Genomic DNA, 13,683 nt, shown 5'->3' on the forward strand with positions numbered 1-13,683 from the left:
AGTATCATTATTTAACATTTTTGTTGGTGGTTTGCCTCGTGACACCAAGCTCCAAGCTATTAAAACAAAGTAGTGAAGTCATGTAAACGCTGTTTATAGCGCCTTGTTTTCTTCAATTTCTTGTTGATATTAATTGCTGGTACAACCAAAGGTACATTTGGACAGATGACATGAAAGTTAACAAAAAAAATCTTGCATTAGTCATTTGTTGATAAGAAAAAAAAATAGATGAGTTTAATTTTAAAACATATCTATAAATGATATACGTCTTCTTGATAACAACCACTTAGTTTCTAACATCCATATATTTGACACTGTACTTACAAAAACAGTGCGTTAAGGTATTCCCTGTTTTCTCCTCAGTCCGTTTGTACCATGATACACAGAAGTTACTACTTGGAAAAAACAAAAGTTATCTTTAATCATTGTTTACATGACTGTCTGTGCAACATGAACTACAAATCCCAGAACCTACTCAAGGAAAAGAATATCATAGTCAATTCACACCTGATTCCTGTTTATTGTGGATCACTTTACATGCATTTGTACACAGCTGACCTCAAGAGCATCTGCAGTCCACCAAAAAAACATGTGAAGCTTCTAAAAACAGTAAAATCTCACTGTTCCTGATTATATCGACGACATGAAATACTCCAAACGAATGGATGCTTCCACCGCGGAGGACGCAAGAAACATTAAAAGAACAGAATTTGACAAAGGCTTCAGTTTACAAAATATACAAAGATGCGAGAAAAGGAAGAGGGTGCACAGGTACAGACAAATAAAGTTGAGCGCGACGTAGTGACATCAAAGGTTGTTAAGGGTAGTCTTGGATTAAGCCAGAGGTGCGCAAAAGAGTTTAAAGAGTCTGCAGTTGTGATTAGTTTCCTGGATCTATGAACCAAAAAGAGTCTCAAACTCTTCCTTCTGCCACTTTTGTCACATGACTGTGATCTGGTTGACCTGGCGTGAGGCAGGGAACATATTCCAGCGCAGGGCACATAGAGACAGACAACCATGTTCAATTTAAAGTCATGAAACTCTAAGTCTTTGGATTATGGGAGTAAACTGGACAAACTCACCAAGTCCAAGATCTCATTGAAAACGGTGGAAAGATAGTCAGTGGAGACCTTTAGCTATGTCTCGCTAGCCCACCCTCCTTTTCTGTTCAAAAACCAAATAAATACCACTTATTGAAACGTGATTTAGTTACATTGAATAAATGATGTGATTAAAAAAAACTGAATTCAGAATAAACCCCTCTGAACTGAGATCCCATCAATCCCACTGCTGCTTCTCTTGAAAGGTTAATCCTGGATTACGCAACAAAGGATGGCGACATCTGTGTACTTAACAGTCTAGGACACACAGCTGAGCACAGCTACAGATTCCTTCCCCAGCATTCCAGACACAGTTCCAGGCTTCTTCCTATGCATGGATGATTGTAACCAATATCATCAGCAAAAAAAGGAGTGACCCGAGGTAAGGGTAACCAGGACCCTCACTTTAAAGCACTAAAACACAACTTGCTTTGGCTCGATGACTATATGGCAGGTCTAAAATGGCTCGACAACTTCTTGGGTACTGGATTGACTACCTGCCCTAGAAGGCTAGTCAAGGAGTTAAAGATCAAGGATCTAGAAGATCCAGAGTCTCTCCTGGACAGCGACGTCAAGTGGTGCTCCTTGGGAGGCTGGGTCAACCACAGCTCTGGTCTGCCACTCTCTAGGTACCCTTCGAAATGGGTGGTTGGCGCCCATTTGTATTTGTTGCTTCAACAAAGTCAGCTGAGCAGAAGCCTCGCACGGAGCTCACACCTGGAGTGACTGAGGTAAGTTGGTTCCAAAAACCTTCTATGGAGCTTGTTTAGGTCCTTACCAAAATCTCCTGAGCCATATTTGCAGTCTAGCATCCTTCAGAATCCCCCAAATGTTTCTGTGACCAGCCAGTCAACCCTTCTACCTTTCTGGAAAGCCGTCTTCAACTTAATCCGCAGGTGTTTGAAAAAAAAGATGTGTGACACAGAAAGTCGAAGTGATAAAGCTCCACAACATTTCTAGAGGTTGGAATCACATGTTACCCTTTAAACAGGCAAGACAGTGAAAAGCTGCTGGTATGAAAGTAGATAAATGCTGTGATTAAAAAGTGTTCATTGGCTGCTAGGGGGTCAGACAAGTCTAACACTGATGACATCCAGACTGTCATCACTAAAGTTTGTTGGACAGTTTTAGCTCCGGGGGGTTTAAACCAACTCTCTTCCCTGAACCAAGCGAATAGACCGACTGGCTCGACTACTCAGACTGTTCAGACGTCAGGGATGTTCCTCCAGTGACTGTTGGGCATTATAGTTCTATGCATCAGCCCCGTCCTCAGCAGTGGATCTCATAAGCGATCTGAGAGTCAATGAACAGACCGGTGTGGTTCAAAAACATCCCCTCGGCTTCCGACGTGATGACGGGCTCGGCCTCGCCGCCCTCGCCCCCCATCCTCCTCATGGTCCGTATGTCCCCGTCCAGCTGCTGCTGCTTGTTGGCGGTCAGCGTGGGACTCACCGCCAACTGTCCCGGGCCGGAGGAGGCGGTGAGGCTGGTGGTGTCGGACAGGGCGGGGCCCCCCAGGTTGATGGTGGTGGAGACCGCGGTGGGCGGCGGCGGGGGCAACACCGGCTTGGCTCTGTTGAGGACGTACATCTCGTGGCCCCTCTCGTCCCGGTACTCCTCCAACTGAGCGAAGGTGGTCGGCCCGTCGGAGTAGTCGTTGACGTACAGGATGCTCTCCTCCTGCAGGTTCAGAAAAAGAAAAAGATTGTCAGGATTGTATCGTCTTAAGAGATAATGTTGATGATCCTAGATTAGATTTGGCTGGTTTGCGTCCAGGATGAAATTAAATGTGTCCTCTTTTGCACCTCAGACCTCAGTAACCCTTGCACCCGGAGTGGAATCAAATATTAATTACATTTTTTACTAATCTTTTGGTAGGAAAAGGTCTTTACAGTTGGTATTAAATTATTCCTTGGGTTGTGCACTTAATTAAATAAAACCTTGACTCATACGTATTCTGCAAATACATCATGAGGTAAGACGAGAACAATCTTTTTTTAAAAATAAAGACAAATCTTATAGAAAGCAGGGACTCGCTACAAATTTGCAACGTAACAGGCAATAAAATTGCAATATAGGTCAAGATGGATGTCGCTGATGGTTTCTTAAGTCCCCTCACACGCACTAGATGACACGTCAGACTCACCTTCTCAGCTCCGTCAGGCACCTTCTCTCGTTGATGATGGCGACTGTAAATCATGGCGACCAGCAGCAAGGCGGTGAGGGCCAGCAGAGAGATCCCCGCGGCGATGGCGGTCTGCGTGGCGGCCCCCAAGGCGCTGAAAGCCATGCTGCCCAGAGCGTAGAGCGGCTCCCGGCTCACGTCCGAGCCCAGGACTTGACCGTGGTTCCTCAGCCGGGGCCAGGCGGGGGAGTACGGAGAGGACACCTGGGACCACGACGCCCAAAGGGAGGAGGAGGAGGAGGTGGACGAGGACGTCGAGGAGTTGATGGCGAGCTGGAAGGTGAGTCTGGCCACGCCCCCCGCGTTCCAGGCTTCGCACTCGTAGAAGCCGGCGTGAGCGACCGTGACGTTGCTGAGGAATAACATCCCACTGCCGGTGTCCGGGTCGAAGCGCTCGCCCTCGTTCTTCTGCAGACTGACTCGACCTTCCTCCGGAGACACCCCTTCTTCCACCCCTCCTCCTGGAGCCAGGTCCTGGACGAGACCTCGGGGGGAAAGAGCTACTTTTCCTTGGGACGCCTTCTTCCAGGTCACCTGTTCAAAAGACGGTTTCTTACTACCCATCTTCTAATCCAGCCAATACAAGAGCACTCAAGATACACACCCATATTATTTTACCCATTTTTCTTTCGCCCTACATTAATTTTATCCACATAATTTGACACCTTTTTTAGCATTTGAAATAGTAGCAGTAGCTCTCCACAACTAGCTCACACAATATGAGTGTGAATTTAAACTGGCAAGTATCATAATGATCCGTTGATCCAGATGCTAATCCCAAACACACCTAAATGTAATCGTTTGTTCCTTGTCCAAAATCTTTACGAAAATCTTTCTTTTTCCAACAACAGACATACAGACGCCGTCAAAAGCAGAGCCCTCTTAGCGGAGGAAACAATTGGATTATCCTAATTCTCAAATCCTATTTGAGAGCCTCGGATCCATATCAAGAAATGATCTTATGGAAATATGTATCGATCTTTGTTGCCTCGTCAGACTTTCTTGGTGGATTTTTTGACCTCGCTGAGCTCTGGCTGATGAAACATTAAATCTGTAATGATTAAAACACAAAATGTGTCGTTTTATTACGTTTGGTGTTATGTTGGAAGGACATGAACAACAACAGCAGGGAAGTCCTCCCAAGAATAAGTTTGGTTTCAAGTCAGAAAGTGAAGAAAAGTCACTGTTGGCTGACTTTTCTGCCTTTTCTTATTTAAGGGCAGGTCGGCCTGAAGGCGTGTAATGTATGAAAAAACAAAAGAGGGAGTCGAACCTGTGGCCGGGGGTACCCGGAGGCGTGGCAGGACACCCGGAGACTCTCCCCGAGTCTCACGGCAAGTCTTCTGGGCTCCAGCTGCACCAAGGGAGGGATGCACACCAGGCTGTTGAGAGGAACCTCCACCAGGCTCAGGTGCGAGAGTCGAGGCGGCTCCGTGCAGACCAGCCTGCGCTCGGCCGAGCTGAGCAGCCGCTGACCCTCCTCGTCGATCCAGCTGCGCAGCCAGTGGAGCGCACAGTCGCAGCGCCAGGGGTTGTCTGGGTGAGGGTCAGAGTTCAGAAGGTCAGAGAGCAAAAAATAAAAACTTTTTATAACTTTTTGTCAAGTTTGTTGTTATTTTATATACGTTCATGAGTTCTTGGCTGGCTGGAGGAGTGAAGACATTATTATTTCATAATGAACTCCGCTCTCGTAACCTCTGGTTCGCCGAGATTTCAGACGGTGGAGAACTTTATAAAGTAATAACTTCCTAACATGGTCACGATGAGAGACTTACTGCATCTTGGAGACAAAGACGTCAACATTTGAAACATGTGAGTGACTCAGGAGAGTTTTCACATTAGTTGATCTTTAAGTTCCACTTGATTAAACATGAAGTTTGCTCATAGATCCTGTTACTTTTCATTAAAAAATGATGGTTTTCCTGCAAATAAACAATGGAACATGATTTATTTAATACACAAATCATTACATATTTTAACTGAATTGTTGTTATTATCAGGTAAAATAACTTGGGCTGAAAACTCTCCCAGCATGCATTGCAGTACTTAAAGGTCCCATTGACTGTTTCTTGTTTTTGTTTCTTTCTCCTCCATTTCTCTACAGATGACACAACTGTGTGCCTTTAATGTAGCAATATTTGCAGGGTTATGGTGACTTGAGTATTTTATTGCTTTGGTCTGTAAATAAAAGTTACACTTTCTAGTAAGAGTCACATTTCATTCAGTTGTTGGTTAATCATCATCATCATAATAATAATAATAATGTGGCTCAAATAGCTGATATTGATGGTGGTAAAACACCAAACGTGTGCTTGGCTTCTTTATAATTACTTTTTAAATGTTGTAATGTTGGAAATGATTACATGTTCACAGAATTAATTTTGTCTCTTGTGTTTTGTTTTCTAAAGTGAATGAACTTTGATCAAATTGAACATCTTGTTTAGGGGAAAACATCAGAAAATGCTTATTCACTCTAGCAAAACGTTTCTACAAAGAGAGTGCACCCTGGACAGAACTCAACCCGACACACACATATTAAGACAGAGGGTCCCCACAGTTAGGACCAGATCCAAAATCCAACTGCTTCAAGCTGGAATTGAAGGAAGAACCTTCTTGCTGTCAGGCTGCAGGACTTAAAGCTGTATCTTCATTTTTTCATATCAGGTTTTTATTAATTATTTTTCTTCTGTTTGCGTGATCCGCCTGCTCTACACTTCATTATTTAAATGGTCTGTCCCTTAAACACAGCGACACCATTTATATATCAAAGACATCGAGGTGACGGCACACAAAAAAAGTATATTTTGCTAGATTTATAGATTAATAAATGACATCTGGTGGTAGATCCAGCTCACCTGTGATACGCAGCACCTGCAGGCTGACCAGAGGTCTCAGGGAAGCCGGCCCGATGGTATGAAGGTTGTTCCTGCTCAAGTCCAGCAGAGCCAGAGAGCTCAGTCCCACCAGAGCCTGGTCTGCTATCATCTCTATGCTGTTGCGCTGCAGGTGAAGCTCCTGCAGACGCTGCTCACACAAACACACACAAACACAAACACACACAATTACACGAGATCAAACCTCAGGCGAGATGCAACACACCTGCAACCCTCGGAAGGTGTAGTCCAGCAGCCGCGTGATCTCATTCCCCGCTAGGTACAGAATGCGCAAATGCTCCAGGCCCTGAAACATGTCGGCACTGACCAGGTGGATCCGGTTCCCGTTCAGGGCCAGCTCCAGGAGCTGCCCCTGGTTCTGGAAGGAGCTGGGCTCCACCGCTGAGATGGTGTTGTTCTGGACGGATGAGAGTTCATCAGACACACTTAATGTGACACGCAGTCTCGCTTTGTGTTGCCTTTTTGAACAACAATCTTCTCAATCGTATCTTTCATCTTAAAATGTCTCTTCCAGGTTCTCCATGATAGATCCATAAATGTTCCTGTACCTTCATGGTATTGACAAGTAAGAGATATAATCAAAAATGTTTTTTTTTTCTTTTTAGAAATTACAGATTTTGTTTTTTAATCTTGGATTCAGTTTAGAATTTAATTAAAAAAAACTGTTGGTAGGTGGTGGTATATTTCACCTCAGACTCTTTTTTGATGAACTAGCTAAGCTAGCAAGTGTATAGTAGGCTTCAAATTTCTTTCACTTGACTTTACAGTTGAAAAAAAAAGATTTTCAGTATCTTTGTGTTACAGGTTTTGAGGTTTAACAAATAAATAGTAAAAGGAACAGAAATATCAATGTGGGAAATTATCTGCTTGTGAGCTTGGCTCCTGCAAAGTTTTTTTTGTGATGCCACTTAAATAAAGATGGTCTTTGTAAAAGCCATAACATACAAGCATTAATGTGTAAAAACACAAAACAAAAAAAGCCCATAATTAAGTCAAATATAGTTAAATAAATAAACAAATATTTAATAGTATCAGGGGCAATATTTAAATAATAAAATGATCATATGGAATTTATATGTTGTTAGGTCTTCTTAACCCTTGTGTTATCTTTGTTTTGCAGCCTTCGGGTCATCTGGACCCTGAGATAAGGGTTAAGGGTTAAGAGAAATTCTTTATGTTTTGGTAATAATTCCAATAGAAAAATATATTTACAGTATTATCGAAACATGCAATGTGTGATTCAAAACACTTTACTTATCAATTAATTACTTAATTATTAATATTTAAAATAGATGTGTGACCCCTCTGTACATTTTCAAGAGTGTAACAAAATGGAGCAGACACAGGAGTCTGCTGTCCAAGATCACCTGCAGGTAGAGATAGTGCAGGTGTGTCAGTGTGGTCAGATCCTCTCTCCGGATCTGGCTGATGACGTTGTCCTGCAGGAAGAGGGTCTGTGTGGAGGGACAGTCGAGTCAGTGTGAATGAGGGTAAAGCCGTGGGTTCAGTGGACGCACCTGTGTGCTCGCGGAGACATGTTTAGGGAGGCCGGGCAGGCCCGTGGAGCCGCACTCCACCGTCAGGCTGTAGCAGCGGCAGCTCACAGGACAGGGCGGGTACGCCCGGGCGACGGGCGGCAGAGCCAGCAGCAGCACCGTCAGCAGCAGCACCGACAGAACCGCCATCACAGCCGAGGACCTGAGGGAGCAGCTCAGAACTAGTACAGGATCCAGGTTTTGAAGCTGCGTCTTATGAACTACTTTCATACTATGGAAATAGATCAGTTACATTTAACACGTTTTTTAAGCATTATTTAACAATTCAATCCATTAATTTATATTTTAAAAGGTTGAATTAGTTTAGTTTTTGTAGACATAATAACATTAAATATTTATAAAAACTATTTTGACGTTGATATTTCAATTACTCATCATTCAAAAACATAAGTTTGAGTTAAAATAATTTATATGGAATATAAAAGGCAACAAATAATGAATTAAGATTTTTTTTTAATCATTTGAATAGGAATATCAAACCATGTGCTAAACACTGCATTAATTCAAAAAATAAATAAATCAGAAAGTTGTGTTCAATTAGTCCAATTCAAACTTTGATTATATAAATTATTGACTAATTATTCTATGAAAACACAGTCAACCTTTCAATATAAAAATAATTGTATACAATTATAACATTAAAAAAAAACAAAGTTTAAAACAACAATAAAAAAAAGTAAATGTCACAAATGTAAATGTAAAATTCAACCATTAATATTCTGGTGGCACTGCAATACTTCCGTAGGTTAAACAGATAAATATAAAAGTGATCCGAGTACAGAGCCGTAAAATGTGCAAATATTGCGATCAATAACTGTGACAGGAAGATATTCACAAATAACGGTCTGTGTCGAGCAGATGCCTCACGCATTTGAAAAACATCAGTTCCCTGGAATTGATGTGGTTTCTAGTAGGACGGTGTGTAACCTCTTCGCTCTCGGACGAAACATTCGCTCCTTCGGCGTCACATCTTCTCGCCACATATCACTGGAGGACAGCAGCGAGGCTGTTAAACATCCCAGAAGTTGATGAGAAGACCACACACAGTCATCTTTTTACGAGGCGCTGTCACCTGTGATGTATGAGGAGGGCGAGGGGTCAAACACACAGTATTTCCTGCTCGCTCTCCTCCCCATGATGCATCAGTGGGGTCGTGGCGCTAATAGATTTTAGAGGTCACACGGGTGTCCTGTTCCATCCAGGAAAGTTGGAATACTGGCTCGACCTCTACGGGATTCTGTCCAGTTATCTTTTCATGTATAGCTGATCTGGAATCAGCCTCATCATCAGCCATGTTTTATTTTCCATACATGACTTTGAGAAAGGATTCGTTGAGCTTCAATTACTTACAAACAACATGATAAAATATGATCTAATGCCAAATATAATGTATATCGATATACTTGCACTCGATTTTCTGTTTTCCAGATTAATAGTCCACAGTAAAAATCCCTGATTCCAGCAAACGACGTGTCCATGGGCAAACTTTAACTCTGTAAACTAAGCTTAAACTTAACCCTTGCTTTATCTCTAGGGTCAAGGTAACCCGGAGTCCTGACAACACCATGACCCTGAGACAACAAAAGGGATACCACAAACACATTTGTTTTCGGCCTTCGGGTCACCTTGACCCAGATATAAAACAAGAGTTAAAACTCTCGCGGCCACATGAAATGAGTAAACACATACACAAAATTGGCCAAACTTCAGTTGAACACGCGTGTTAACTGGTTTAATGCCTTTGGATAAAAAAACGTTTTAAAAAAATAGTATAACTGGAAAAAAAAAGAAATAAAGTGCATTAAAAATGACATCTTACTATACTGTGAATCAACCGGTGCTCTTGACTAGTAACGATTTTCTGTCTATTTTACTCAGTTTGATTGTATGCCGACGATTGTGTTCTGTACGTGTGAGTCTTCTCACTTTAAGACGAGTTGGATATTAGCATTATTTATATAAAATTTGATTTTTTTTTCAAGTTTTTGTTTGTTCATTTTTATTATTTTACTGGTTTATTAGGAGTAAATTTAACCAAATGTGTCAAGAGTCACAAGCTAATGTTGCTTCTTTCAAAATAAATCACCTAATAGATGGTGAAAATCAATTGTCCACAAATTATAAAAAAGTTTTCATCTTTCAGTGTGGCCCGATAACAAATGCATCACAGAACAGTACCGGGCTCTCCTTAGATGACAGTGTTTCATGTTTAGGTCTAAACATCTTCACGGACGACACTTTCATCGCGGAGTAATGCAATTCCATCTCTGTCTAGATCCGACATCCGTCATCGTTTAGTTTCCACAGCTGGTGGGACAATCAGCGGAGTGACCCACCAGTGAGTTCTGGCGCACCTTAGATGTGACTGAGCTTCAGTCATATCATTCATCTGGGAAATAAATTCAAGAAATGCTCAGAGATGAAGGACAAACGAATAGAAATGATCATATTTTTCTATGCTGTTGAAGGTGTTGAATACTTCTTACATCGCTCTGATGTAGCTCACATGAGATAAGGTAAGATATTCCTTTACACGTCCCACAGTCTAAACAAGGTGTGTAAACAAGAAGGAGCTGTCTCGCCTGCAGTTAATACACAACTCTGCAGCAAGAATTCTGAGCTGCTCTAGTAGAAGAACTTACATTTCCCGATCCTGAAATCTCTTCACTGGCTTCCAGTTTCTTTCAGGATCAACTTTAAAAATTCTGGTCCTTACTTTCAGATCTTTTCATGGTCAGGCTCCTCCTTCCATCAGTGATCTGATCCAGACTTACACCCCAGCTCGGGCTCTGAGGTCTGTGGATCAGAATTTACTGATGGTTCCTGAACACGATTCCGTACCAGAGGAGAGAAATCCTTCCCGGCTGTTGCTCTTAAGCTTTGGAACGACACTTTCAAGAAACATCTTAAGACATTCTTATTATGTTGCAAGCTTTTCCTTGATTTTCTGGGACTCCTGTGTCTGTGTCTTGGTCTTTTAAAGTATATATTTTAAATGTGTATTGTTTTGATTGTTAAAGCGCTTTGTGACCCTGGTCTAGAAAGACGCTTTAGAAATAATAATTACTCACTTACTTACTTACAGTGGGGTTTGTTACATTTGTTTTTGGTTTCTCTCTGTTCAACCTCTATGACGGCTAATGCACTTTTGCAAGTGAATCGTTTTCTCTTGACATTTAAAAAAAAAAAGCACATTTTTTACTCGACTAGCGTCCCGGCTTGTCATCCGTCTATGATTAAAATGCTAAAAGACCAGCATTAAAAGCAGTAGTGGGTGATTTGTGAGTGTTTGAAGAGCAGGATGCACTTCTCGTGCTTGACGTCCCTTTTTAAGATGCACCAAACCTTTTTTGGGGGAATTCTATACAAACTCCCTTAAAGTCATGTTCAGGACATTTTTTTTCCTAAATATTTTACAACTACTGCACTGAGCGTCGTCTTCAGCACCTCATCACTTAATCTGGCAGACATCGACGAGAGTGTCTGATAAAGTAACGACTGAATATAAATCTGGACCTCCCACGTTCTCATGCACTGTCGCCCCGGAGCTTCTATCTTGAAAGCCAGTGGAACCTTGTATTCCGTGTTAAACTTCTCGAAAATCCTTGGTCCCATCTGCTCTCCCTGTCAAAAACATGTCACCACTTTACGCTGCCGTCCCGACAGCGAGTAAAAAAAAAAACGCCCGACACCGACATGCGGCTGCACCGTGAGCATCAGCCGAGCGTGAGCGTCGGAGCAGATGAGGATCAACGGCGGCGGAGGCTTCAGCAGTGACAGCAGGAAGAACTGCTGCCGTAGCATCGCTGCCTTGTGTCTCGGCCAATAATTCAATGAGTGCCACATTTTCCTGCTTAATTTGCTCATCAACTGTTGCCACAGGAAACATGTGTGAGTCATCAAGGACGTTTAGTTTCTAGTTTTGGCGTCCAGGCCATCATTAGATGAGGAGGGGAGGCAGTCCTGGGGAGATTTCTGCCTCAATTTTCACTCGTGCTCGTCAAACAAACACCAACCTGAGCTGCCACAACACGCCGGATAAGAATAATGCCCTGGGCTTCTACCCTTCACACCAGGGGGCAACACACTCACAGCACTGTTCTGAGGGGCTGCCAAACCAAGCCAAAGAAAAGAGGAAAAAGGGACTTAATGGTTATGAATATGTTGGAAAAAAAAAATCACACAGGATAAGATAGAAACATTGAATTAGTAATAATCCTAGACCATCAAAAAATGCATTTTTTTTTTCATTTAATATGATATATTGCATTTTAAATGCATCATATTAAAATGTTAATGTTTAAGTCATGTAAAATATCTTCATTTCAATACATTTCATACAGTTTGTATTGAAAACTTATAGAAATACTCACAAAAATTACTACTAAAAACAAAAAAACAAGTCTCCTAAACAAACAACTTCAACAAGCTATGCTAGCATTGGACCACTCATGAATAATTCTAATAAAATAGCATTAAATAGTTGGTACAAGATCAGTTTTGGAGTTTTACCCTTAGCTTTAATACAGCGTCGCAGCCAGAGATAGGAAGAGGATGGATGGACTGGTCGGGAGGAAGAAGCCTGTTCTCAGTGGAGGAGGAGGAACAGAGTCAGAGACTCATTCACCCAGGCTGCAGGCAGGAGAGAGTCTGACACTCCTTTCTGTCTAACATAATGAAGTTTTCATTAGTAAACTGTAATGCTACTTACTGTATATCTATGTACCGTAATAGTGTATTATAGTTTTATTATTTGAATGTTAAATCCAATATCATTTTCTAATCCGGTTTCTTCTTCTCTAAACCTGCTTACAATACCACAATAGATTCTTCACACCAGCATGACTCGCTCACCATCTTCTTCTGTCAGCATTTCCCATCACTTCGTCCTCCACCTTAACCTCTATTGATCCTCCTCTCCAGCCACGCATGTCCTCTTCATGTTCTTATCCAACATGTCTTCATCCAACACGTCTTTCCTTCAAGTCCCTCACGGGTCAGCCTCCAAATAAACACCCCCAAAGAACGTCTTCTAAACACCAGTCAGCAGCAGGACCTGTAGCTTACACTAGCGAGGGAGGTGACCCGGTCCATCTAAAAAAGGGGTTCACAAAGATTCTCCTCCCATCTTTGCCACCTGACCAAACACCTGACCTACCTCCTGCAGAGGTGGACATACTCACACCTCACCTGCCTTTGTTTTTGTCACACGTTTCTACCTGTAGCCGATGATTCTCACCCAACCTAGTCCGGTCCATATGGACTCAGCTGTTGTCATCCCATGTTGATGTTCCCGAGTCTCCCTCACAGACACGGTGGAGCCAAAACAAAACAAAAAAAAAAGAGGAGCATCTCCCCCAAACCATTGGACCTGACCGGGCTTGCAGGCCACCTGGACACCCCCTTCTCTCACCCCCTCTTTCAAGACCCGCTCCTAGAAAAACCCAACAGCGACGGCACGACCACTGATGGGAGACAGAACCACTCACATCTGCTGATGCTGAGCTCCGGGAGGATGGAGGAGGAGGATGGAGGAGGACGGATGCTGCGCTCCTTTCCGCCGCCGAGGGATGCTGTGGTCCCGCTCACTGGCGGCGATGTCGTCCGCTCAGGATGAAGCAGCGAGAGCAGCGAGGACCTGAACGGCAGCTGATGGATGCATCCACGGTGCGCAGAGGAGAACACCGCGGGCCCGCAGCATCCTCCGAACAACAGAGCGAGGATCCGGGGGACAAGGGGGCGTCGATTCTGCCGGGAGAGGGAGAAAAAAAAAAGGAGGGGAAGCGAGGCGTCTCGGAGGGAAGAAACTCGGGGATAGAAGAGAAAACGCAGGATCCAGGCGTTCATTCACATCTGTGGTTCGGTCCAGCTCAACCCCAACTTACGCACGCTGCTGAAGCGCTGGACCAACAGTCAAGCTGGCGCACACACCGGAAGCGGCGCGGGGT

General features: G+C 43.1%; 1 protein-coding gene across 1 annotated transcript; it reads right to left on the reverse strand.

The window, feature by feature from the left end:
• Positions 1 to 500: 500 nt before the first annotated feature.
• LOC148086210 (leucine-rich repeat-containing protein 24-like) lies at positions 501 to 13,650 on the reverse strand. The gene is made up of 8 exons (XM_087784393.1): positions 13,225 to 13,650; positions 7,697 to 7,877; positions 7,547 to 7,633; positions 6,385 to 6,576; positions 6,141 to 6,309; positions 4,559 to 4,821; positions 3,247 to 3,819; positions 501 to 2,780 (listed from the first exon to the last, which is right to left on the reverse strand). Coding segments are annotated over exons 1-8 (1,878 nt in total). The 5' UTR covers positions 13,227 to 13,650; the 3' UTR covers positions 501 to 2,369.
• Positions 13,651 to 13,683: the final 33 nt, after the last annotated feature.

The sequence above is a fragment of the Callionymus lyra genome, chromosome 2 (genome assembly GCF_982586985.1).
Source record: "Callionymus lyra chromosome 2, fCalLyr1.hap1.1, whole genome shotgun sequence".
Taxonomy (NCBI): domain Eukaryota; kingdom Metazoa; phylum Chordata; class Actinopteri; order Syngnathiformes; family Callionymidae; genus Callionymus; species Callionymus lyra.